Raw genomic sequence first — 22,985 nt, 5'->3', positions numbered from 1 at the left:
GACCGACAGCGGTCCAAACAGTATGCGGGGATGCGGTATTTGTTTCGATTGGCTCGGAAATGGTTTCGAATACATCGATAGGGATAGTTCTACTTGGACGTGCGATCAGTTGATCCGGCTGCAAGATGCCCGCAGGACGCAACCGGGGCGTGGAGGAAGAATCCTCTCTGCTCGGATTCATGTTAGAGAGCTGCCCGTTTCAATAGAATGTACAGGATTTCTTCCGGATTTTTATTTGACCTTTACATATGTTCTAAGCCACGAGGACACTCGTAACTTGCTCCTGGTACGGTCTGGTTAGACTATGAATCTCATTACACTGCTATAAGACCTGAACGCAATTGCACATTTAGAAGACGGTGTTGAGCCAAACGTGAATAGGATAGACACTCTGCAATTTTCTTTCACTAATGGCGATACATGAAGCGAGAACGAATAAGGTACGAAGCATATTTCAACGATAAACTCAACAAACAGTAAATGGTTTAAGCCCTGGTAAATTGAGCAGCCCACGATCCAAATGTACCTACCACAGCCTGCACGAGACTACGGGCCGTCTCAACAATCGAAGACCGAGTAGCGAAGGCGAGAATCGCCATACCCAAGACAGTCTTAGATAGCGGCGAAAGCGTCCTGACCAGCCGGTGAAGACGATAGAACGGCCACAGGAAACTACCGCCAACCATATTAAACGCCGACCACTCCGGGAAATATGTTCGGAACCAGTAAGACCGCGCAAAGCCGGGCCATGACGCTGCGTTGCGCCCGTATTTGCCAATGTACCAGTTGGAGCAGTCGCCGGCGAAGACTGTGCTTTTCAGTTGTGCGTGGATTGCATTCGTCTCGCGGTCCTCTGCAGCCTGCCTGACTTCTATAATGCTGGCGCGGCGGTCGATTAGTGGTTTGAATAGGGACTCCACCGCGTAGGCCACTTGAGTCTCGCAAGCAAACAGCGCAGAGTTGTTGGCGGGGAATGTGTTTGGTCCGAATATGATGGCCAGGTTGGGGAAGTTGTGCACGTAAGTTCCGAGATAGGCCTGCGCACCGCGGCACTCGTCCCATTGCTTTTGCAGATATTCGCCGTTGGCACCCTTGATTTGCATTGGGGTAAGGAATTGGGATACTTGGAAGCCAGTAGCTAGCACAATAAGGTCAAAGTCGTCCTTGATTCCGGAGCTGCTGATAATGCCCGTTTCGGTCATCTCTTGGATGCCCTCAGGTAGGAGTTCCACGTTCGGCCGGTTCAGAGACTCAAGATAATCAGGGTCAAAGATGCGGCGTTTGCAACCAAGCGGGAAGGTAGGGATTATGTGCTTCCAGTATTTCTTGGGTGCGATTGACTGAATGTACCGCTTGGATTCTTCCTCCACAGCATGCCGTGCCTTCTGGCCTTTGGGCGTGGGGAAGTAAGTGGTTGTTTCCTCGTCCGCGGCGAGAAAGATACTCAAACGAAGCAAACGCTGTTTAAGAGGCATCCACCTGAAGAGGAACTTCTCAAATTCAGTATAGACATGGTTAGGGCGAGCGTGGAACCACTGGCCGCTGCGTGCATATTGCTTGACAAACCCTGCGTCTTTCGCGATGGCAGGGACGACCTGGGCAGCGCTGCAGCCATTACCGATGACTGCCACTCGCTTCCCCTTGTATGAGACGGAATGATCCCAGCGANCTGTGTGGAACATAGGCCCTTGGAACTTTTCCATACCAGGGAATCGCACGTCTCGAGGGAATGAAATAGCCCCCACGGCGGACACGAAGACAGACGCGAATCGCACGAATTCCATGCCGGTATCAATGTCTTTTAAGTGAACCTCCCATTTGCTCTTGTCGGTGTGCCATTTGGCGCCGAGGCATTCGACTGAGGTGTGCACATGGCGGCGTAGGTCAAATTTGTCCACGGTGTCGTCCATATCTAGGCGCTATCTGTTAATAAACCACGCAGTTGTTTATCAAGAGATGATTTTCACTAACACTGTAATATCTCAGGCTGTTCACATAGTTCCTTTGACCAGTTTGGATTGAGGTTGAAACTGAAGGAATAGAGGTGGGATGGCAAGTCGCAGCCACTACAGGTGCAGGATGTCAGTTGAATTCACCAAGGGCTCAATCTACATACCATCCAGGATACGTATTCGTCCTCCAAGTACCACCAACGCCGTCCAGCTTCTCGTAAATGCTGAAGTCATCAAACTTCAAGTCATGCTTCAACCGGTATGCCATCGCAATGCCGGCAGGGCCAGCACCGATGATGATCGCATTGAGCTCCTTAGCGTAGGCAGACATTGTGAATAAATTTCACCAACAAGAAGAAGAAGCAATCGTGAAGTAGAATTCCCATAGACAAAATATCGACCCTGCGAGGTCCCTGAAGAAGAAGCCCTACGAAAAGGAAACGGGTTTTGAGTTCCGCCAATTCCAACTCAGCACAGTAGCGACATACTACATAGATCAGCCCATATCCCCGTATCATGTTTCCGAGTCTATTAGGCTGAAATTTCTGCCGATCAACTCGGACATGGTGTCTTGGAAACCATCCCCCGGCTGGGCCGTGCAGCAGGCAGTATTGTATACGCCGACCCGGGATCATTCCCGGATCGGACGAGTCCCTTACAACAACCAGCTACTGAATGCCGAGTGCCGTCATTGAGATTGCTGCTATTACGGAGATGATCGACTGTGGTCCATGAGGGTGGAAGAGCAACACCGACTGGCCCACATCTGTCATACCAGAAGACCAAGCTAGGGAACCGGAAACCGAGAATCCAACTGGATTGAGACTTCGACATCTGTTATGCTGCATACGCCATTTAGTAGACAGATAGTCTTCGCACTTGGTCAAACCAATAGAGCAGGAAAAGACCGGTTCATGGTGTAGAATAATCCTTTCCGCATACGTCCACTTCTAAAGATGGGAGGACAGGAAGTGCAACCCGCAGATTGATATATCTTATAAATTCACAACTGTACTAGAGAAGGACACTAAATATAAAAACACAAGTCAAAGCTGTCTCCATCCCGCCATTCTCGCATTTCCACCCCCCAACTCCTCCATGTACTTGTGGACCTTCTTTTCAATCCCCTTTGCATCCAGCCCAAATCGGTCATAGTTGCTAGGGTTGGAGGCCGAGTACCCATAGCCTGTCATTCCAATGCTGGCAGTAGTATACCGCGCCCAGGTAGTAGCAATGTACTCTTCGACACTAACCACCGGTGTGCCATCCAGGGGGAAAACACTCGCCTGATACTCTCTATCCTGCTGGTCGAAATGGTCAAAGCTAGGCGCGCTTACCACCCGAGTAGTAATTCCCGTGGCAGTAAGAGACTTGGCTGCTGCAACAGCGTAGTGGAGGTTCGTTCCACAGCTGACCAGAGTGAGTTTTGCATTTTTAGCTTCCATCACCACATATGCACCTTTTGCGACCTTGAACCGGTCTGTTCCTGGGACTGGCCCGACGGGATCCCTGCCCAGGGAGAGCATCGTGGGTCCGGTACGCTTGGACATGGCAAGAATCCAGGCTCCAATGGTCTCTTCAGCATCGCATGGGCGGATATATGTCAGATTCGGCATTGCGCGGTAGAGCGAGTCAACCTCCACCGGCTGATGTGTTGGGCCATTCTGGCCTTCAGCGAAGGAGTCGTGAGTTGCGCAGTGGATGACTGGGAGATGGCTAAGTGCACCCATGCGGACACCAGGAGCGGCCTACACGGTATAGATGTTAGTCAAGCAATGGAGAAACAATATCTGGAGACAACGCACGTAAAGATAGAACATCAGGAATGTCGCTGTCAACGGGAGGAAGGTTCCTGGATTGTACGCTGCAAGCCCATTTGCCACAGCAGCCATTGCATGCTCTCGAATTCCATTCCGGATGTACCGACCGGTATATCCAACAGAAGGGTGGAAGACGTCTGCGTCTGCATAGGGGACTTTATTGGAGTTGACGAGGTCTGCACCGCCGCCACACAGGGCGGGATATTGGGCCCAAAGCTTCTCAATCACAACGCCATTGACCTCTCGAGTCGCCATTCCTTTGAATTGCTTTATGTCCAGATCATGGAGAGACTGGAGCCATTCAGTTCCGTACTCACCACTGCGGCGGGTAGTAAGTTCTCGTAGTAGTTCTGGATGTTCAATTCCGTAGGCGTCGACCATTGCATCCCAGGCCCGCTCCAGTTTCTCACCGTAGGCTTTCCTCTCCCTGAAATATGCTAATTGCTGTGGGGGTATCTCATGCGTTACAGCAGGATCCTGACCGGCAAGGCGCTTTGAAATCTCAATGCTGGCTTTGTCAATAGCGCCATGGTGCGCTTTATACGTGCCTGCCACCTCAGTCCCTAGGCCAATTACTGTGTGGATATTGATGAAGATGGGCTTTTTGGTCAAGGTCTTTGCATACTGCAGGGTAGTTACGATCTTTTGGACATCGTAGGAGCCGTCGTCAACTTCCAGGACGTGCCATCCACTCGCGCGCATCTTTGCGTTGACATCCTCAGTGTTGATCCAGTCGAGGGGACCATCGCACGTAACCTGGTTGTTGTCATAGACCACGACCAGGTTGTCGAGTCCAAGATTGCCAGCTAGTGAGATGGCCTCGAGGGCTACTCCTTCCATGAGACATCCGTCACCAGTCATGCAGTAAATCCGAGACTGGAGCAGGTCAAAACCAGGGCGGTTGAACTTTGCCTGCATGTTTTTGGATGCGATGGCCAGACCAACAGCATTGGCAATACCCTGGCCCAGCGGTCCAGTCGTAACTTCAACACCGGGCACCTCAATTTCAGGATGGGCGTGGCAGATGGTCTTGTAACCGTTTATTTTCGCACTGCCGTATCCCTTGATTTCATCCATTGTCCAGTTGTCGAAGCCGGTTAAATGGTTCAGCGCGTATAGGAACATGGCAGTGTGCCCTAGAACATCAGCTTCAGCACCGATCCAGTGCGTTAACGATCACGGCAAATACATACCATTCGAAAGTACAAAGCGATCGCGATCAAACCACCCTGGGTTCGAAGGATTGTATCGCATCACGTACTTGTACAGAGCAACGCCGATAGCAGCCATTCCAATCGCAGAACCGCCATGGCCGCCGCCGTTCTGATTGCAGATGTCGAAAATGAAATTGCGTAGAGCCAGGACGGCGAGGTCGTCTTCATCCAGCCTGGCGTTTGGCTTGCTTGTTCCATTTGCCAGCGTTTGCTGGGTCTTGGGATAGATGACTGTCATGGCGAATCGTTATTGGGATACGAAGTCTGGAAACGAGAGCTTCAGTAGTGATCCAGAGGGTTATGCCTTGGAACGACTTGAAGTGCCTTGTATGTAGTCGGCTTCTGAGGCACTATTCACGGCCTTTCGTGCTTTCGACCGAACACTTGCCACCAGGAATTGGCCGAGTGTCTACAATCCCGAATAAGGATTGCAGTAACAGCAGCGCCAGTTGGAGCAAGGATTCCGAGTCTGGACCGGTTCTAATTCCGGTGTAAACATCCAAAGTCCGTGTTTCCATACCTCCGACTGTTGAGCCGGGAATATGCCCGCGGTGACAGGATTCCGTACGGCTATAGGCAGCGGGGGACTAAAATCATATCCGCATGTATTAACGGTTGAGTATCTCATTTGAAATATCACAGAAGCTTTGGCCATTTGCCTGATTGCATCTCCCCTAGGATTTCGTATACACACACTGCCAGCCCGTTATGTCGCAAAACACCGATTCTTTCCTCAACAGAACGATCCACGACCTTCTCTCTTTAAAAGGCCGAACGTTAGTTGTGACCGGCGGTGGTCGTGGTCTTGGACTGTCTTTTGCGTTTGCAATCGCGGAGGCTGGGGGCAATGTTGCTGTTATCGACTACATTGACACGCCGCACGAGCACTACTACAAATTGGAAAAGGATTACGGCGTCAAGGTGAAGCTTTACAAGTACGTACTACATGTTTCGGGCTTATAGTATATTTATACTGAGTTACTGTAACAACCAGGAGCGACGTTACAAACTTCGCTCTTCTTAAGGGCACATTCGATGAGATTGTGAGGGACTTTGGTGGAATTCATGGCTTGTATGCTCCTCAATAAGCTCCACAGGGGTGAAGTATACTTATATCTCTCAGAGTTACCGCAGCTGGTATATGCGTGGACCAACCCTTCCTCGAACGCCCGCCTGAATCGGTTGCACGCTCATTCAACGTCAATATACTCGGCACATACTACGCGGCTCAGCTTGCAGCTGCGCAGATGGATAAACAGGATCCCTCGCCGCACTCTGGATGCAAGGGCTCGATTGTATTCATCGCGTCAATTGCAGCCTACGTCGCGAGCAAGGGTCAGGCGACGAGTGATTATTGTTCAAGCAAGGGCGCTGTTGTAGCACTCGCGAAGTCCCTGGGCGTTGAACTGGCGGCTAAGAATATCCGTGTGAACAGTGTCTCTCCAGGGTGAGTGGACGAAACAATAATTTCTCTACTAATATGCACTAACTGGATTCAAGGTATATGGCTACGGATATGACTCTGGACCAGTGCCGTCGCTTCCCATGGTTGGGGGATATCATGAACAACGAGCCTCCCATGCGTAGAATGGGCGACAGGACAGACCTCAAGGTTCCCATTGTGTATCTTCTGTCGGATGCAAGTGCTTATCATACGTCGGACGATCTTTTGATTACTGGTGGGATCCACGCTGGACGATTGATGTAGCTACCTTTATCGTTTAGAATAATGGAATGCTCCCGTCGGAATACTGAAACCACGATTAGCCAGTAACGAAGCCCAGTGTAGTATACGTAGTTCTGCAAGATCGCTCCAAATTGACCAACATCTGCCGACGATACGGTAGCTCCTTGAGACTTGATTGGAAGTTCGGAGGCCTATGTCCGCGCCCAGGCTGAACCTTGGAACTCCCACCACCAACGCCTAAGATCCGAAGCCTAAACGTTGTTTAGGGGCTGACCACGTACTTCCATTGGCTACCCGGAATTAGTGCCCGAGCACGGGGGCAAAGCCGGCCGAAAATAGCGCACCTGCAGGCCCATGGGGAAGCCATCGTTGCATCTCCGAGATCGTCGACTTGTGGGGGTGGCGGAGTGAGACGGGGTTATCCGTGGACGGAAGCCCTAAGCAGACTCCAGGCCCTCCGATATAATCCTCACCACGGCCGTCCTAACTTGGTGCATTATCAGGTGCCAATCTGCGTCTGCATTCTACGTTTCTGTCGTTGTTTATTGGACCTACCCTCTCAATCTCTCCCCTCGCCTCAAGCCATCAACGCCATTATTATGGAGAAGCCCCCTACCGATTCGGAGCACGTTGAGTGTAGCAAGCACGGAGAAATCTCTCCTGCAAGCGGGAATGTCCTGATGGAAAATGCAAGGGAGCCGTACGGGCCGAGCGGTATGTAATTCATGCCATGGCTCCTGTATCGATAATGCACAGGTGCTGACTTTGATAAAAGGCTTCAACGGTGCCTTCAGGAACAAATACGTGACCGCGTGCGCCGCCTTCGCGACCCTTGGTGGTGCAATGTTCGGCTACGACCAAGGCGTCGTTTCGGTCACGCTGACCATGGACCAGTTCCTGGAAATGTTCCCGGAGGTGGCACCAAACGCTCCTGGCGCCGGGTTTCAGAAAGGGCTGTTAACGGCCATGATCGAGCTTGGTGCCTTCATTGGCGCAATGAATCAGGGGTGGATTGCGGATAAGATATCGAGGAAGTGGTCCATCATGGCGGCGGTATTGATCTTCTTGTTTGGATCGGCCCTGCAAACTGGGGCGATGAGCTTTGAGATGTTGCTGGGTGCCCGGTTCGTTGGTGGTGTTGGGGTTGGCATGCTGGCCATGGTAGCTCCTCTTTATATTTCAGAGATTGCACCGCCTGAGATCCGTGGTACACTGTTGGTGATGCAGGAGTTATCCATCGTCAGTGCAATTGTGGCTGCCTTTTATACAACCTATGGAACGCGCTTCATCGCTGGTGAATGGTCATGGCGTCTTCCATTCTTGATTCAGGTATGCTTATCAATTCATCATTTGCTGCACCCCCAGCTTATATCGGTCAAACAGATTGTTCCTGCTGTTATTTTAGGTCTTGGGGTTCCGTTTCTTCCATATTCCCCTCGCTGGCTGGCTGGAAGGGGGCGTGATGAAGCAGCGCTGAAGGCCCTCTGCAAGCTGCGTGGAGTGGATGAGTCTGATGCGAGAGTCCTGCGAGAATGGATCGAGATCCGACCAGAAGTTGCCTATTGCAAACAGGCCAGTGCAGAGCGGCATCCAAGGCTCCAGAACGGAAGCATCTTCAGTCGCATCATGTTGCATGTCTGGAGCTACCTGGACTGCTTCCGCAAAGGCTGCCTGAAGCGGACTCATGTTGGTATTGGACTGATGTTTTTTCAACGTACGTTCCATTCTCCTCGATATGAAAAGGAAAGTAACTGATAGCTTGACAGAATTCGGGGGCGTCAATGCACTCATTTATTACTCCCCGAGCCTCTTCGAAGGCATGGGCCTGGACTATGAAATGCAGCTGAACATGTCCGGCGTCGTCAATATCTGTCAAATGGTCGCCTGCTTCTGGTCATTATGGGGTATGGACCGATTCGGTCGTCGACCTCTCCTCTTTGGAGGAGCAACATGCATGATCATTTCCCATCTTATAATCGCTGTTCTCATGAGCCAATTCAAAGATAGCTGGCCGAGCCATACAGCTGAAGCATGGACCTGCGTTGCGTTCCTCTGCTTCTTTATGCTGACCTACGGCGCAACCTGGGGCCCTATCCCATGGGCGATGCCTGCTGAAATATTCCCTTCCTCTCTCCGAGCAAAGGGCGTCGCATATTCGACCATGTCGAACTGGCTCAACAACTTCATTATTGGACTGATAACCCCCCCGCTCGTTCAGAACACTGGCTATGGGACGTATGTCTTCTTCTGTGTGTTCTGTACTTTGTCGCTCATTTGGTCGTGGTTTTTTGTGCCCGAGACTAATGGGCGGACGCTGGAAGAGATGGACTATGTTTTCAACGATAATATTGGGGCCGAGGAACAGGCTCAGCGTTCTCGGATTGAAGCTGACATTGCATTGGGAATCTGGACCGACAACTCTGTGTCTGGTACTGGGGCGTGACGTTTCAGTTCTTGTAGCGTTGGTCATACATAAGCTCTACCATCTTGTGATCCGAAATACTTGTAGCTTGGTAGTACAGTTTCACCTGGAAGAATCGAAATGGGCAGCGGGGTTCCTCTTTCATTGCTCATGCCATGAACAGTATCCTGTGGCGGCTTCTATTTCCACTCTGCACTCTCGACTATTTCCATAGACCCGTATGCCCGTCCTGCCACTATTCGCGTCCCCTGGTCAACTTCGCGACTATCCCTAATAACAGAAAACCGCTGTTTCCACAGCGTCCATCGCGCGGGACACAGTCCCTGCGTACCCCTGTACTTCCGTCTCAATCTCCTTGCCTCCGCCTTATCCAGCCTCCATAATGGGCCTCCGGCAGTTCCATAGACCTCCTCATCACGGGCATAAAGCACATGCCCGGCATGGAAGATCCACTCAGCAGCAGCTGCAACTTTAAATGGTAGATCTTCGACTGCAGCCGGGTTGGGGTTTACTTCATCTGGCGCGCCTCGGATGGGCGTCATCACGCCCTCTAGGGCATCTGTTAATGCCCAGATTGCGTAGCACTCGAGCGGGACGAGACCGAGACCGGCGATCCGTGCAGCGTAGGAATGTAGATTCAGAAACCGCTGCTTCAGATCGGAATCCATCGGCGCTGCGCCATCGCCTGTATAGAGTAAATTAGTAGTTGAATGGTAGCACCGTAGGTGCGAAAACACACTATCCCATTCTTCTCTTAATGTACTCCCGAACAGTGGTAAGCCCGCCCACACCTGTGCCGGCCCCCATCCGTCGAGAATGATAGTCTTGGATGGGAGATCTCGCAGCTCCTTTATAATAGCTACCAGGCGATCCTGCTCCAGACTGTCGTGGGGAATCTGCCGAGAAAGATCGTGAATTAGTTGCCAGAACCACCAGAGGAATCCGGCTGCATTGCATTGGCTTTCTGCGTTACTCGCATCCAAAAACGGCCGAGACAGCTCGTTTAGCGATTTGGCTGCGTGGGGAGGTGAAAATGTGCTGGCTTGGGGGAGGGCCGAGTTTAGGATTTCAACGACTGCTCCGGCAAAGGAGGGGGGGTTCTGGTCCAGGACCTGTAGTTTCATCATTCCTTGTCAGCGGGTGAAAGCGAAAAGAACGTGTCAGAGAATGGAGGCCGAAGGATTCATGACCAAGTACCAGGCAAGCCACGTGATATGGGTCATACTGTTGACGGGCGGCAAATTGCAAATATTGAATTGGGTTTGTATACGCGGTGAATTGAGGCCCTAATGCAAGGTGATGCCTGGTAGACAACACATTGACCTTTCTGAGGTAGCGATGGCTGTCAAAAGCATTCAAAGCGGTGGAATTCCAGTCACAAATGTTATATGCTATCAATAACCAGCATGATACTGAATATGCATTCCAACAGGAAGGCCCACACCCTCCAGTTGACTTCCTTGTTTCACTCTGCTAATTCTGCTTATTTTGCTGTTTTTCTTCGTTGGCTACGGTGTTCTTGACAATTCTATCAGCTTTGGAACCTCCGGAGTCCTCATCTGGGAACACATAAAAATAACATAGCACGAAAAAAACGACCAAGTTCCGGATTCATGATGATCGTGGCAGCATGGGCCATTGATGCCCCCTGAATATGATCGCTTAAATTAGCCCCCACGTTGTATATCAGACCACTTACGCAGTCCAGGATGCCGGGGCGGGCCGGCAATGCGACTCCTCGCATGCCGGATCCTGATTTGCCAGCAGGGAGTCGTGGGGCCCATAATTCCAGTTTGGACTACACAAGTACGTATGCAAGGTGACTGCGGCATAGAGATCAGTAATTCTCGTGCGACCCGCTGTTCACAATGCATTATCTAGCGCCGGGCGTGGGAGGGGTCGTCAAAGCACGCCTGCTGGCTGGGTCCCGAGGTGCTAATTTAAAGGCGACCAAGGGACGTTTAAGGAGTTCTGAGTCCTCGTTTTCTTTACTACAGATAGGCATACACCGCACACTAAACATCATCACTACCCTGGTTCGACATGGGGCAGAGAATCCGACACTTCGTTGGCGTCGAAAGCTCCGAGCAGCTCGCCTTCATCGATGAGCTCCATGCGCTTGGGCTAAGCAGCACCGTTGAACTACCAGAGGTATACTTGCGATGCTGGCTTATGCAGTGTAAATACGGCAGCTAATTCTGCGTAGCTTGTCGTGGTTGGCGATCAAAGCGCCGGAAAGAGCTCCGTCCTGCAGGCCATCACCGAGATCTCGTTTCCAGTAGATGAAAGCACCTGCACTCGCTTTCCGATACAGGTCTCTTTCAGACAGACCACAGGGTCAAAAACGTCCCGTGTCAAGGCAACAATCACCCCCGGCCCGCTGGCTGAAGGTGATAATGCCATGCTGGGACGTATCAAAGACTTCTGTATCGAGAAGCAGGCTTTGACCAAGGAGACTATGAAGGAGATGATAGACAAGGTATGTTTTCTGGCATGAGTGGATTTCTCCTTGTTTTGTTTGTTTCCTTGCGCTTCTAATGTAGCTAGGGGACCGAATGCATGTTTGGAAAGGAGCAGCTAAATGGGAGAGCCACCGCTCCACCACTGTGCGACGCGACGCTTCGCATTGAGCGATCGGGACCGGATGAGATGCATTGGTCCATTGTGGATCTCCCAGGGCTTGTTAAGCGTGGAGGATCGCGGAGGGAAGAGATTGCAGGGGCCGATGGAGTCGCCCCGGCCACGAAATCGGCCATTGCAGAGAGTATAGTCCGAAGACACCTTAACAATGAGCGGAATATTGTTCTGTGAGTAACGCCATCATCGCCCTTCCTTTGGTATTCACACTTAACCTTTATCTAGAGTAATTCTTGACGACTCCGACGTGGAGCGCTCCAAAAGCTTAGAGATTATTGAAAGCATCCCAGGGATCCAGAACCGGGCGATAGGTGTTTTGAACAAGTGCGATAAGAGAGAAGAGGGAGCTGGCCAGTGGGTAAGGGCTCGTCCATTGAAGTTGGTATACTACCTCCGGTGCTGATAAAAGAGCAGATGGTATCTTTACTGCAGAATGATCTTCCGACCGTGCCTCACCTCAACCATGGCTGGTTTGGCCTGAGGAACAGAAGGCCAATCGAGCCTCATATCAGCGATGCAGAACGCGACCAGGCAGAGGAGCGTGAGTTCGCCCAGCCTGCGTGGCAGGACGTGCCAAAAGAGCGTTTCGGAATAAAGGCCCTCATGAGCTACGTAGATAGGGAGCGCCGCACACTCCTGCAGAAGGGGATGCCTGAGATAATAATCGAGATTCGCCAAAAGCTCCGTGACTGTGAGGCAGAGCTGAAAAGAATAGGCGAGGCGAGGACCAGCCCTCGTGCACAGCGGTACTTCGTTCACAAGTTCTGCGATAAAATGCAGCACATGGCTGAGGCGTCGCTGCGTGGCCAGTATCAGGATATCCCTTCGGAAGATCCCAAAGTACGCTTGCGTTATATGGTGCAAAAACGGTTGGAGGCATTCTCGGCCGCGGTTTACCCTACGCAGGAGATTCAAGTGAGTTTTGGCGGGTATGAGTCCGAGTTGAACGACCTTCGTGCTTCCAGCACCGGCCCGGTAGCATGGGAGGACCGAATCAAACGGGAGCCGGGAATATACGGTGCCATTTACGAGGAGGCTATGGTCAGTCGGGGGACGAGTTTACCTGGTAGCGTCCATCCAGATGTGGAGGAGAAGGTATTCCGGAAAATGTCCGCGCACTGGGAACGCTTCGCAAGGGCCATGGTGGAGGATGCAAAGCAGCGAGCCAAAGAATGCTATGATGTCCTCCTGAAACTGGCTATCCCAAACAGTCGAGTGCGATTTGAAGTCAGTCGGTTCATCGGAGGCCAACTGGAGGATTGGAATAAGGATTCCGATCATGCACTCCACGAGCTGATTCAGGACAACCAGGTCAGGCCATTGTTCACCGGGCACCCTTTTCTGGAAACAAGCCTAGGATATGCGGATCGGCAGAGGAATCGTATATTCAACGCGGGCCGTGGAGCAAGGGCCGAAGGAGATTCTCCGGAAGTCAGCTACCTCCCCAACTTGCTGAACAATATTCTCCAAACCAGGGCCAAGCTCGAGAGTTATTACGAGATCGCAGTGTTCCGGTTTATCGACAACGTGGCGATGCAGGTCATTGAGCGACATGTACTAGGCCCGAAATGTCCGCTGCGAGCTATCTGCGCTGAGACGTTCACACAGTTGGATAATGACGAGCTTAACCGCATTGCGGGTGAGGATAGCGCGGATGCATCCACACGCCAGAGGTTGGAGATGACGAGGGACCGGTACCGAAAGGCGCTTGATCGCTGGGAACAGCTTAGTGTGCTTTAACGTTTCTCGCATGTGAGGCCACGCAGTGAAGACAGAGAATCAAGATACAGCGTAACAGAGTCAAGTGATTAAAGAGGAGATATGGTACACTGGATACAAAGTAATCGTACACATAAAGCCAGAACAGTGGCCCTATAACTAAACACCGTAGCGGAACTCTCGAACCTTCTTCTGATAGTAGAAGGAGGCCAGCAAACCAGCGGCCGCAAGTCCAAGTGGAACCGGCGCCTTTGCCTTCGTCTTGATACTCCGCGCGACTCCGGAGCCGAGCAAAAGCAGGCTGTTTCCAAGGGCAAGCTCGGCGCCGTAGTCCTTGTTTTGCTTGAGCAGGTAGCCTAAATCCTGTCAGTAGAGGTTTAACTAGCAATAAGGTGAAAATAATTACCAGAGACGGCATATGAAACGCCCAGCCCAAGACCAGCTACTAGAGAAGGCGTGGAGCGCGTCTTCAAGTATCCGGCGACTCCGCCAGCGGAGACTTTCCGGCGATCAGCGACGGCCGTAAATAATATATTGGCAAGATAACTTACGGAGAGCAGAGAGAGTGAAGGATGGGTGTTCGGCCATTGTTGCAGAGGTGGATTGAGCGGAAAGAGTGGGATGAGATGGTGTCACTATCCGCTGATGTTTTCGATGTTTCGATAAACAGCCAACGCTGATTAGTAATATCCACGGGATCCCGGATGTCCGACTGTATCGAGACTAGCGTGGAAAAGGCGTTGAGTCATCGGCTCTCGCCTGAGGCAGCTGCGACTGGGACTATAACTGCGAGCTTGATGGGTTTGGATTTCATGAATGTCATCTTTACAGTAGGGTGCTGCCAATGAGATGACCTCAATATTCTTAACTGCAGTGTGGCTTCCTGTAGCAACACATATACAAGCCAATATATAAAGTGGTAACCACCTCATAATGGGAAGGAGGCGGAATTGAGAGGAAAAAATATATAACCAACGAGGATTTCACAGATGTACATCCAAATTGGTTAGGAGCAACGAGAAAACCGGTAGAGCCGAGGTGAAATGGCAGAATACCATGAAAATGTTGGGTTTATTTTGGTCGATACGACAGCGAACAAAGAAGTAGGGCTTACTTGCTGCATCCCCTTGGTCCACAACAAAGAAAGGATCGCTTCATTGTCCTGGTCTGCTCAGACACCCTTCCTCCTCATACCCTCTTCTGGCCTTTTCGTTTTTCCATATCCTTGGTGGCAAAAGCCAAGTCACAGGTGGGTGCCTCCTAATGCATGAGAACTCACAACTCATACCGACGTCTGGCAAAGCATTCCATTCCAGCTGGATCCCTCCATTCGACTTAGGAAGTGACATTTCCATTTATCAAGTAACTTCCCTGTTTCGTTCTGTCTTGGGCAGCCCTGAACCCATCACCGCGAAGAACGATGGAGCCACCTAGAACAGAGTCACCAGAGGTTGAGAAGGTGCGATTTACTACTCATATATTTTCAGTTGTATAGCTTCTAATCTTCCTCAGCCAAACCTCACACTTGGGAAAAGACAGCGAGCGAAAGATAATGCATCCGCACAAGTCGCCGCCGTCCTTGAGCAAGAAACTGAGGATGATCCACACGGCAAGTACGGTATCTTGAATTACATCTGGGACGATGAAATGAGCCTGGAGGATCAAGTGAAACACCTCAAAGCTCGAGTAAAGGACCTCGAAATATTTGCTCGCAATACCATGAGAGCTGCCGAATATCTCAAAGGAGATTTTATGGAGTGGGATATTGTTCTAGCTTCACACTTCCCGAGAGAATTTCGAACTACTCTGTATGAGACTTGGAACTGGAGTGTATTATGGGCGGGTAGTGATATTACGGCCCTAACCAAGAAGCAGAAGCAGCAGGTGCTAGCGTCCTTGGATGGGTATATTATACAGGAGGACTTTGATAGCATCCATGCCCGCCTTCACCCTGAGATGCAATCCCGATTCCTCATGACCCTGACCGAGGCATTCCTGAACAAAACAGTCATTGATACCTTTTTTCGAAGTCCATTCTGGTACGTTGATGAGAGCGCTCAGGTCGATGACAACTACGAAGACGTGACCTGGGATGGCGTATCCCCGTTGGGAGAGAAACTGGGCAAGCTGCACGAAAGATTTCAGCAGGGTTCGTCAACTTTCTGTTTTCGGTTGCTGCCCATGCTAACAGTGCTTGAAAAGTCGACAATCAATATTCCCAGGTCTGGCGATCCGTAACAAGCCGTCTTTGCAACTCAACGCGAATGGGACAGACCAAGGACTTCACTTTTGGCAAGGCAATCCAAGCCCACCGGAACGCGAAATGCAAAGCCCTAGCGAGAAACTTACTTAAAAATGACACTTTTGTTAGTCTCCTGAAGCCCACCGAGGATACCGATCAACGAGAGGGCAACCTTGTCTGGGTACTACAGCACATCTCCCGATCCGCTGTAGATATGCTTGCGCAGATCCCGGTTTTGGGCTTCAAAACTCTCAGCGATCTTGGTGATCGGTTTGAAGGCTCGTCCGACACATTCCAGGCACTGCCATTTTGCTCTCCGCGTCTTCGTGAGGCGAAAAGCGGACTTGATGGACACCGGGTCCTTGGGATAACCTGCCCGTATGTGTTCAGAACAGTCAACTGTCCGGAGTACGAGAAGGATATCGAGTTGGTATACAAGGCAAAGGCTTTGATTGAGGAAAGCCCCCCGAGCAAAGAACGGCCAGCAAAGAAGCCCAGGGTGTGAATGCCTATCTGGCCTCTTTCCGGTTCAGAATGTGTAGCTTTGCGCATGTTCTCGAAATGGACGGAGTCCTTCCACTCATTTAGTTTCCTGATTATTCGTTCGCGCTTTGAAATGCACGCTCGTTTCCATCTAACCTAATACCCCCGGTCAACCCTCTCTATATGGTGATGACCGTCTTGTTAACCCACGAGGACGGCCAAGGGTAAATTTGACTTGTAGCTGTAATAGACCTAAATGTATTGCCTTGTCTACACCCGACCTTCCACCTACAATGGGCAGCGCAATAGTCTATTTCTCCACAACTCACATTTGAGGGAGTCACTTCCTATACGCAAGCGACATACCTCTGGAGGTGGTGTGTTGTTTGGGCAGGGCTTTTAAGAATCCGACACCCCAACCACGTCGGCATATACTATTTTCGTCTGGTTGTCTTCTTGAGCGGATCTTGCCTGGTTAGCACTCATCTCGCGCTGTGATGAACTTCCCGCAGGAGGCTCGCAGCCCGTGAAAGGGTGGCAAACAATCAATGAAGAAAGCATCGCTTCATTATCCTGGTCGGCTCACCTTAGGTACGTGAAAGAGCCGACACTGAGTGGAACTGATCCATAACATCTCGTTGACGGCTCTCTGGAGGTAATATAGGAGTGTACTGTTAATAATCAATAGACGTGCCAACGGACATCGGAAACTGTGTTCGTAATTTCTATTCAAGGTACCCTTATCAATTACCTGGCCCGATTTCTTGCTACCAAAGAGACTGGCCACGGTGAGTGCTCATCGACATTGACTATTATGGACTGCATCACAGTCGCCCCTTTACCAGCATATCCTCACCATCCCTCGGATCCGCCGGCGGGAGCTTTGGCAAAGGGAGCTTCAGTTCTCTTGCAGCCTCCTTCGCGGCCCAGAAACCAGTCACAAAGGCAAGTGCCAGTCCGCCTGCGTACCCTAAGTTACTGAACCCACCAGCGTCGACGCCTGCGACCAGGAGGCCAGGAATTCGATTGTTGTCCGCAGTCAAGGCATGACCCTCTTTGTCGATCTTTATTCCACCATATGTGAATGTGATACTGGAATATCGTTAGTATTGTGGTAGAAACATAGCAGGATTGCTGTCCTTACGATGGCTGAACTTCTATTGCGTGGAATGGGCCTTCGCCTTCTACTAACGCGGTGGGAGGTGCTCCGCCTCTCCCAACCGGGGCGTCGAGCCCCAGTCCAGGCTCGTTTTGTCGGACTACCCTGTCGTACTCCTGGATCGTTCGCCTAGCGTTGACGCCATCCACCCCCCATCCTGTGAGTACTTGGACCAGTTCACTCAGTGTCGATGCAGTGCCGACATTGCATCCATGCTCGCGAGCCTTTTGCAGGCGATCAATGTCACCAGCGTTGGGAAATAAGGCGGATATGCAGTGCTGCAGGCGGGTTTTCTCACTACCAGGGTGTACAGTGTCAAAAAGCAGATCTGGAATATAGGAATGTGGGAGACAAACTTGAATATCAAGAATCCGCGTCGCTTCTCCTGTTTTGCGAGGTACTGGTTGATGATCTCATCGCCAGTGGTCTCGTCCGCGAATCGACGCCCGGATTCGTTCAGCAGCAGGCAGTATTTACTCTCTGGGACGGGTAGAGTACATGTTAAATAATTGAGGATGAAAGGTTCGGTGTTGGTAGGACTCACGATACTGCGCCAGAGGAAGATAGTCCTTGGGATCTACCTGGTCCGCGCGTAGAGGTGCAGCCATAAGGTGCCCATAGTAAGTATTCATGCCTTGACTTGTCGCCGCACCAACTCCAACAGCCAGATTCAGACCATTTCCCACAGAACCCTTGTTAGATCGCACGAAGATGTTGTCCGCACCCTGCCCTAGGTACTGTGCTGTTAGACTAGATGAGCCCTGGAAACCTCCGGTGGCCAGTACGACTGTCCGAGCTGTGACACTGTAGTACGAGGCTGGCTGGCCATTGGACGATTCGCGACGAACGATGGCACCCTTGATCCGAGATCCCTGCACGCCGGGATGCTCTTGGAGAAGTTGGGTGACCGCCGTGTTTGTCCAGATCTCCGATCCGGTCTTGCTCGACTCGACCCGGCTTCGATGGAGGCTGTGGAGGTGTGGGATCTTGATCGGGAAACCAATTCCTGTGGAACTTGTATTAGTAAATTTGTTAAGTGTCGCGGTGGAATAGCTTGTACCGATTGTCATGATTCCGTCGAAGCGAGGAGCTGTAGGTACCTGGTTCTCACGCATCCATTGCACGGCTGATAGGTAGTCGTCTAACCATGCGCGCTGCAGTTCTGGATCTCCGTCAGGCACCCAGGACCTTAGTTTCCCGTATGTCTGAGGACCCCAGCTGTAATTGTCAGTAAATATAGGGGAAAAATTGTAATGCAACATACAACATGCCGGCAGAGTAGTTGGACGATCCGCCTACAGCACTCTGCTTCTCGACCACCAACACTCTTGCTCCGGATTGTGCGGCGAAGGAGGCACACGCCATGCCCGACATTCCTCCGCCGCATACTAGCACGTCGACCTCGATTGATTGCATCGCGAGCTGAAATTGGTTGACTTCAAGTCAAGGCACCACCTAAAAATCCTGATCAATATTGAGTGGGATTCGGCAAAAATATAGTCGTCGTACGAGTAAACGGAGAGCACCCAGCCGGTGTCTAAATAAATTCGCCGGGTGGACCTGCTACGATGCTGCGGGGCGTGTATGGGGGTTTATGCAGTGTCATTTCAAACTGCTCTGACAGAGAAAGAGCTACGCGTATCTACAGTACAACCCCTGCATGCTTCTTGGCCTCACCGAGTAACTCACTGTAGCTCACTGTATTAGCTGGGTGGTAGTGGGCTGCCTCAGGCAGCAAGTTGAAGCATCCCCGCATTTCCACTGAATCTCCACTCTGTCATTCACAAACCATCTCAACAAAATGTCATCTCCAGCATATCGTGATGAGTCCTCACATGGGAAGGGTCGTCCAGCAGCCGCGCCTGCCTGCGAGGCCTGCCGGAAGCTCAAGGTATCTGTCTTCCCCCTCTACCGAGAATTCCACTAATGGCGATGCAGATGAAATGCACGCGAACTGCACCGCAAGGCCACGAGGATACCCTATCCGAACCATGCGACCGGTGTAAACGAACTAATCGCCCGTGCAAGATCCCCGAATCGCGACCACTGGGCAGGCGGCGAGGGGCTTTGGGGCGCTATCGCGGGCTCGAGAAGGCGTACCGGAAGCTGCAGGCGGAGGCGAAAAAGGCGAACCTTTCACATGGACTTGAAGGGGTTTATGATTCAGTTTCGCTGCCGACAGACGAGAGCCTGGCTTTTGACTCCTTCCTGGCCGATGAGTCGTCTGATCCTCCGAGGTTTTCTGCGACCGGTGAAACCCGGACAGGCCCCGGGACTCCGTTTCTGGGGCCTGAAGTGAGAACTCCCGGGACCGTGATTCAACCGGACCACCAGGAAGATGTGGCAGTTCAAGTAGAGCCGGCGCCGGAACCGATGAGTAACCCGCTGGCACTTCTGGCGTTCGCGTCTGATGCCGCCCAAGCAACGGAAACGAGTCCAGGATCAGTGAATGCCTTGACCAGTCCAGCATCCAGAAGGCAATCTGATCGCCAAAAAGGAGAAACTGAGGGGCATCGTCTTCTGCATCGACCTGGATATGTTTCGCTGGGATTGCAATTAGACCGAGCGAGTCTCGTCCAAGGTCTGGATACATTGCTAGACAGCACTGATGCCGGACACCAAGCCCTCGACTACTTTAAACGGACCGGTGTTCGTCAGCGCGACATTGGTCCAGACCTAGATCCGGTCGAACTGGGCCTTGTTACGATGGAAGATGCTCACCACTTATTCCCGATGTAAGTATCCACCATTTTCCTCCTTCAGGTGAGACTAATCTGATTAGATATTTTGCGCGATTACACCCCATCAACGGGATACTTGACCCAGTGCTTCATACGCCGGAATTTGTCCGCAGTCTTTCTTCACTTTTGTTTACCTGGATCCTCGCCCTAACCGCTCAATTTGACCCTGCTTCAGCATCGATTGCGGAGCGTCTACGAAGGCACGGGGATAAATTGTCAAGATACGTACATACTTGCGGATACAAGTCGGTCGAGATTGTCCAGGGATATTATATTTCGCTCTTATCCGCTACGCCGGCAAAAACCCTGGCCGAGGAGCGATCCTGGCTGTATACAATATATGCAATAGGCGTCGCGACGGACCTGGGAATGGACCAAGAAGCCGGACCAAGTGCTTGTTCCAGTTCGTCCCATTTGCAGCAGGATCAGAACTTCCCCTCTCCATGCTCTCAGGCCGAACGCGCAGGCCGGCAATCCCTAGAAGGACCCTGGACAGAGAGGAGTGTCTACGAAGAGCGAATCCTTCGAAATCGCGAAAGAACCTGGCTGAGAATCCTCCTGTGGGAGAGGGCGAATAGCGCGGCACGCGGCCGAATGCAGAGCTTTCCAGAGACCAGCTTGACTCGGTCTATCGATGTCTGGTGGCTGCACCCACTAGCGGACATGACGGATAAATATACAAGTGCATTTATTATCCTACGCAAGGTTCTGGCGTCGCTGCAGACGGAGCTAAAACATCAAGCACAGTTTGCACAATCCGATGCTCATTGGGTCCGAGACCTGGTCGATAATTCATTGTATGACTGGTGCAATACGTGGCTCTCCAGGCCAGCAGACATCGCGTCCGCCTCACCCCCTGAACAAGTCTCTATGACGTTTCTGCGCTATGTATACGAGCATGGCCGTCTTTGGACCCTGTCACTAGCATTAAGCGACTCGATTTCCGGCGCGGAGAACCTAGATGCCATCCGACAAGACTGCTTCGAAAGTGCGGTCAACTGCTGTGAGACGGCCGTGCGAGATTTGACCACTGTAGGAGAGCCGCTGTACTGCATGCTGGCTCCTACATGGGCTATGATATCCTATGCTGCTGTTCTGACACTGAAAATATTTCCAGCCCTATATGGCCCCAGAGCAGGCAGTGATGTCGAACTCCTTGCTCTATTAAGTCAGGTCGCCCTGCAGCTGCAGCGTGCCGGCACAACTCCCCCGCATCGATTCGGTATTGCGGCGCTGTTGGGCCAACATCTCATGATGATCCTCCGTGCCAGAGCCGTTGGTTTCAGGGGGGAGCCGCAGTCATCACAGAGCCAGGATTATGCCGCTCGCCGTAGACTGACTGAATGGCAACCTGCGCCGTCCGAAATGAGCCAGGGAAATCCACTTGTCTCGAACTGGGACCCATTTTTGACGCCGGCAATATCCGATCAGACTGCTGTGGCGGGTGATGGGTTTGCAGACTTCTTCCGCGAGATATTTGGGCCTGGGTTTGGGGATTTGCTTTAAGAATAGGACTTTTTCGGGATATGACGGAATCAGTGCATTTATTAAAGCGATATGTTGTCTTTATCCGGTGGGCCTCAGAAGAGCAACCGGTGCATTAAAATAAAGACCGGCCGGTGGCAACGCGGGGTCTGGCTAAACGCTTCCCCGGACAGGAAACATCTAATATCACACACATCGCTGCATTATCACCTAAACTATATTACAGCATGTCAAAACAGTCATTATCTACAGTTTCCAATGAGTTTGGTATCGCCACCCTCTCGCTCGGCAACTGGAGGGAGCACCGCCTACAACCGCGTCTCGAAGCAGCCGCAAAGACCGGCTACAAATGGATCGACCTCTTTGACGAGTGCTGGGCGGCGTATCTCGAAGAACACGGTCTGCCCGGCGACCGGCTATGGGAGCCTACTCCTATGAATTTGCAAGTCGCCCGCAAACTCGGCGACCTCGTCAAGTCCCTCGGGATGCGCATCGCTTGTACACAGCCACTGCGGAAGATCGAGGGCATCAAGGATCCTGCAGAACGCCGCGAAACACTGGACCTCGTGGCGAAGCGGTTCCCGTTTATGCGTGCGTTCGATACGGATCTCGTGTTTATGTGTGCCAGCATCCGTACCGACAGCGGTGTAACCTCGGATTTGCAGACGGTCGCAACGGATCTGGCTGAGCTTGGCGATATGGCGGCGGCGTATGCAAGGGCCGACGGGGGTCGAATGCTGAAAATCGGCTACGAGGGGTTGTCATGGGCAGCGCGAAATACCTGGTCATCATCGTGGGAGGCAGTGCGGTTCGCGAACCGGCCCAACGTCGGTCTCATAGTTGACGCGTTTAACGTGCTTGCGGTGGAGTTCGCAAATCCTCATAATCCAGCGGGACATGGGCGGTTTTTCTCGACACTCGAAGAATCTATCGACGTTCTCACGGCGTCTCTTGCGTCGCTGGCTGCAACCGTTCCTGGTGATCGCATCTTCTTCTTCCAGTGCGGCGATGCAGAGCTCGTCGACCCCACAATTATTCGTCCAGCAGAGCCTGATACACCGGCCCTTCTGCCTTGGTCTCGAGGACATCGTTTGTTCCCACTGGAGCAGAGTCGTGGTGGATATATGCCTGTGGAGTTAGTTGCCGCAGCGGTTCTTGCAACTGGGTATAAAGGGCCGATTTCCCTAGAAGTATTCAACCACACTCTGAACCAGCCGGGCGATCATGTCCCAGATGACCATGCAGTTCGTGGTATGACAGGTTTAAAAAGACTGGCCGCCGCTGCAACGGCGTTGCCTGCTTTCTGGAGAGGTAGGGAAGAGGCTAAAGAAGCGGTTGGTATGGTTGTCCGGCGGTTGCAACCCCGGACATCGCAGTTATGATGTATTTAAAAAGAAATGAAACAAATTTAACTAAAATATGGC

The 22,985-nt window shown here is 51.7% G+C and overlaps 11 protein-coding genes across 11 annotated transcripts; 6 read left to right on the top strand and 5 right to left on the bottom strand.

Moving 5' to 3' along the window:
• Positions 1-394: 394 nt before the first annotated feature.
• Positions 395-2,259, bottom strand: ASPSYDRAFT_1171311 (flavin-containing monooxygenase). The gene is made up of 3 exons (XM_040840256.1): positions 2,117-2,259; positions 1,972-2,066; positions 395-1,912 (listed from the first exon to the last, which is right to left on the bottom strand). Exons 1-3 carry the CDS (start codon positions 2,218-2,220, stop codon positions 486-488), a joined length of 1,626 nt encoding a protein of 541 aa, XP_040704140.1. The 5' UTR covers positions 2,221-2,259; the 3' UTR covers positions 395-485.
• Positions 2,260-2,998: 739 nt separating this feature from the next.
• Positions 2,999-5,224, bottom strand: ASPSYDRAFT_86925 (uncharacterized protein; the record flags this gene model as incomplete). The annotated part of the gene is made up of 3 exons (XM_040851750.1): positions 2,999-3,700; positions 3,758-4,908; positions 4,966-5,224. 3 exons carry the CDS (start codon positions 5,222-5,224, stop codon positions 2,999-3,001), a joined length of 2,112 nt encoding a protein of 703 aa, XP_040704139.1.
• A 470-nt stretch (positions 5,225-5,694) lies between these two features.
• ASPSYDRAFT_28885 (uncharacterized protein) lies at positions 5,695-6,694 on the top strand (the record flags this gene model as incomplete). The annotated part of the gene is made up of 4 exons (XM_040844572.1): positions 5,695-5,921; positions 5,981-6,058; positions 6,110-6,433; positions 6,487-6,694. The coding sequence occupies 4 exons, from the start codon at positions 5,695-5,697 to the stop codon at positions 6,692-6,694; spliced, it is 837 nt and encodes a 278-aa protein (XP_040704138.1).
• A 659-nt stretch (positions 6,695-7,353) lies between these two features.
• On the top strand, positions 7,354-9,116 carry ASPSYDRAFT_55937 (sugar porter family MFS transporter; the record flags this gene model as incomplete). The annotated part of the gene is made up of 4 exons (XM_040849116.1): positions 7,354-7,387; positions 7,449-8,002; positions 8,057-8,387; positions 8,440-9,116. 4 exons carry the CDS (start codon positions 7,354-7,356, stop codon positions 9,114-9,116), a joined length of 1,596 nt encoding a protein of 531 aa, XP_040704137.1.
• A 76-nt stretch (positions 9,117-9,192) lies between these two features.
• Positions 9,193-10,561, bottom strand: ASPSYDRAFT_729245 (DUF3632 domain-containing protein). Its single transcript, XM_040850678.1, has 4 exons — positions 10,293-10,561; positions 10,051-10,207; positions 9,835-9,991; positions 9,193-9,780 (listed from the first exon to the last, which is right to left on the bottom strand). Exons 2-4 carry the CDS (start codon positions 10,072-10,074, stop codon positions 9,275-9,277), a joined length of 687 nt encoding a protein of 228 aa, XP_040704136.1. The 5' UTR covers positions 10,075-10,207; positions 10,293-10,561; the 3' UTR covers positions 9,193-9,274.
• Positions 10,562-11,138: 577 nt separating this feature from the next.
• ASPSYDRAFT_146746 (putative dynamin family GTPase) lies at positions 11,139-13,472 on the top strand (the record flags this gene model as incomplete). The annotated part of the gene is made up of 5 exons (XM_040841650.1): positions 11,139-11,246; positions 11,302-11,574; positions 11,643-11,902; positions 11,958-12,090; positions 12,147-13,472. The coding sequence occupies 5 exons, from the start codon at positions 11,139-11,141 to the stop codon at positions 13,470-13,472; spliced, it is 2,100 nt and encodes a 699-aa protein (XP_040704135.1).
• A 306-nt stretch (positions 13,473-13,778) lies between these two features.
• On the bottom strand, positions 13,779-14,060 carry ASPSYDRAFT_42050 (TMEM14 family protein). The gene is made up of 2 exons (XM_040846395.1): positions 14,003-14,060; positions 13,779-13,950 (listed from the first exon to the last, which is right to left on the bottom strand). Exons 1-2 carry the CDS (start codon positions 14,037-14,039, stop codon positions 13,829-13,831), a joined length of 159 nt encoding a protein of 52 aa, XP_040704134.1. The 5' UTR covers positions 14,040-14,060; the 3' UTR covers positions 13,779-13,828.
• Positions 14,061-14,646: 586 nt separating this feature from the next.
• Positions 14,647-16,318, top strand: ASPSYDRAFT_42049 (uncharacterized protein). The gene is made up of 3 exons (XM_040846394.1): positions 14,647-14,910; positions 14,964-15,600; positions 15,654-16,318. Exons 1-3 carry the CDS (start codon positions 14,872-14,874, stop codon positions 16,196-16,198), a joined length of 1,221 nt encoding a protein of 406 aa, XP_040704133.1. The 5' UTR covers positions 14,647-14,871; the 3' UTR covers positions 16,199-16,318.
• Positions 16,319-16,880: 562 nt separating this feature from the next.
• ASPSYDRAFT_197607 (FAD-dependent oxidoreductase) lies at positions 16,881-18,766 on the bottom strand. The gene is made up of 6 exons (XM_040843744.1): positions 18,600-18,766; positions 18,396-18,553; positions 17,880-18,341; positions 17,692-17,815; positions 17,321-17,632; positions 16,881-17,268 (listed from the first exon to the last, which is right to left on the bottom strand). Exons 1-6 carry the CDS (start codon positions 18,749-18,751, stop codon positions 17,001-17,003), a joined length of 1,476 nt encoding a protein of 491 aa, XP_040704132.1. The 5' UTR covers positions 18,752-18,766; the 3' UTR covers positions 16,881-17,000.
• Positions 18,767-19,136: 370 nt separating this feature from the next.
• On the top strand, positions 19,137-21,582 carry ASPSYDRAFT_147011 (fungal specific transcription factor domain-containing protein; the record flags this gene model as incomplete). The annotated part of the gene is made up of 3 exons (XM_040841674.1): positions 19,137-19,226; positions 19,274-20,070; positions 20,118-21,582. The coding sequence occupies 3 exons, from the start codon at positions 19,137-19,139 to the stop codon at positions 21,580-21,582; spliced, it is 2,352 nt and encodes a 783-aa protein (XP_040704131.1).
• A 206-nt stretch (positions 21,583-21,788) lies between these two features.
• ASPSYDRAFT_147291 (uncharacterized protein) lies at positions 21,789-22,943 on the top strand (the record flags this gene model as incomplete). Its single annotated transcript, XM_040841702.1, has 1 exon — positions 21,789-22,943. The coding sequence occupies one exon, from the start codon at positions 21,789-21,791 to the stop codon at positions 22,941-22,943; it is 1,155 nt and encodes a 384-aa protein (XP_040704130.1).
• Positions 22,944-22,985: the final 42 nt, after the last annotated feature.

Source organism: Aspergillus sydowii (assembly GCF_001890705.1).
Source record: "Aspergillus sydowii CBS 593.65 unplaced genomic scaffold ASPSYscaffold_3, whole genome shotgun sequence".
Taxonomy (NCBI): domain Eukaryota; kingdom Fungi; phylum Ascomycota; class Eurotiomycetes; order Eurotiales; family Aspergillaceae; genus Aspergillus; species Aspergillus sydowii.
The sequence above is the reverse complement of the archived record's forward strand: the minus strand, read 5'-3'. Positions and strand labels throughout refer to the sequence as shown.

Excerpts from the sequence above, each read along its gene's own strand:
- ASPSYDRAFT_197607 (XM_040843744.1), bottom strand. The coding sequence starts at position 18,751 with ATGCAATCAATCGAGGTCGACGTGCTAGTATGCGGCGGAGGAATGTCG. Across the intron at positions 17,816-17,879 it reads TCTTCCTCTGGCGCAGTATC|AGAGTAAATACTGCCTGCTG; the intron begins GTGAGTCCTACC and ends TACCCGTCCCAG. Across the intron at positions 17,269-17,320 it reads GCAATAGAAGTTCAGCCATC|TATCACATTCACATATGGTG; the intron begins GTAAGGACAGCA and ends ACGATATTCCAG.
- ASPSYDRAFT_42049 (XM_040846394.1), top strand. The coding sequence starts at position 14,872 with ATGGAGCCACCTAGAACAGAGTCACCAGAGGTTGAGAAG. Across the intron at positions 14,911-14,963 it reads AGTCACCAGAGGTTGAGAAG|CCAAACCTCACACTTGGGAA; the intron begins GTGCGATTTACT and ends AATCTTCCTCAG. Across the intron at positions 15,601-15,653 it reads GCACGAAAGATTTCAGCAGG|TCGACAATCAATATTCCCAG; the intron begins GTTCGTCAACTT and ends GTGCTTGAAAAG.
- ASPSYDRAFT_729245 (XM_040850678.1), bottom strand. The coding sequence starts at position 10,074 with ATGCGAGTAACGCAGAAAGCCAAT. Across the intron at positions 9,992-10,050 it reads GAGTAACGCAGAAAGCCAAT|ATTCCCCACGACAGTCTGGA; the intron begins GCAATGCAGCCG and ends CTTTCTCGGCAG. Across the intron at positions 9,781-9,834 it reads ATTAAGAGAAGAATGGGATA|GCGATGGCGCAGCGCCGATG; the intron begins GTGTGTTTTCGC and ends TACTCTATACAG.
- ASPSYDRAFT_42050 (XM_040846395.1), bottom strand. The coding sequence starts at position 14,039 with ATGGCCGAACACCCATCCTTCACTCTCTCTGCTCTCC. Across the intron at positions 13,951-14,002 it reads CTTCACTCTCTCTGCTCTCC|TCTCCGCTGGCGGAGTCGCC; the intron begins GTAAGTTATCTT and ends ATCGCCGGAAAG.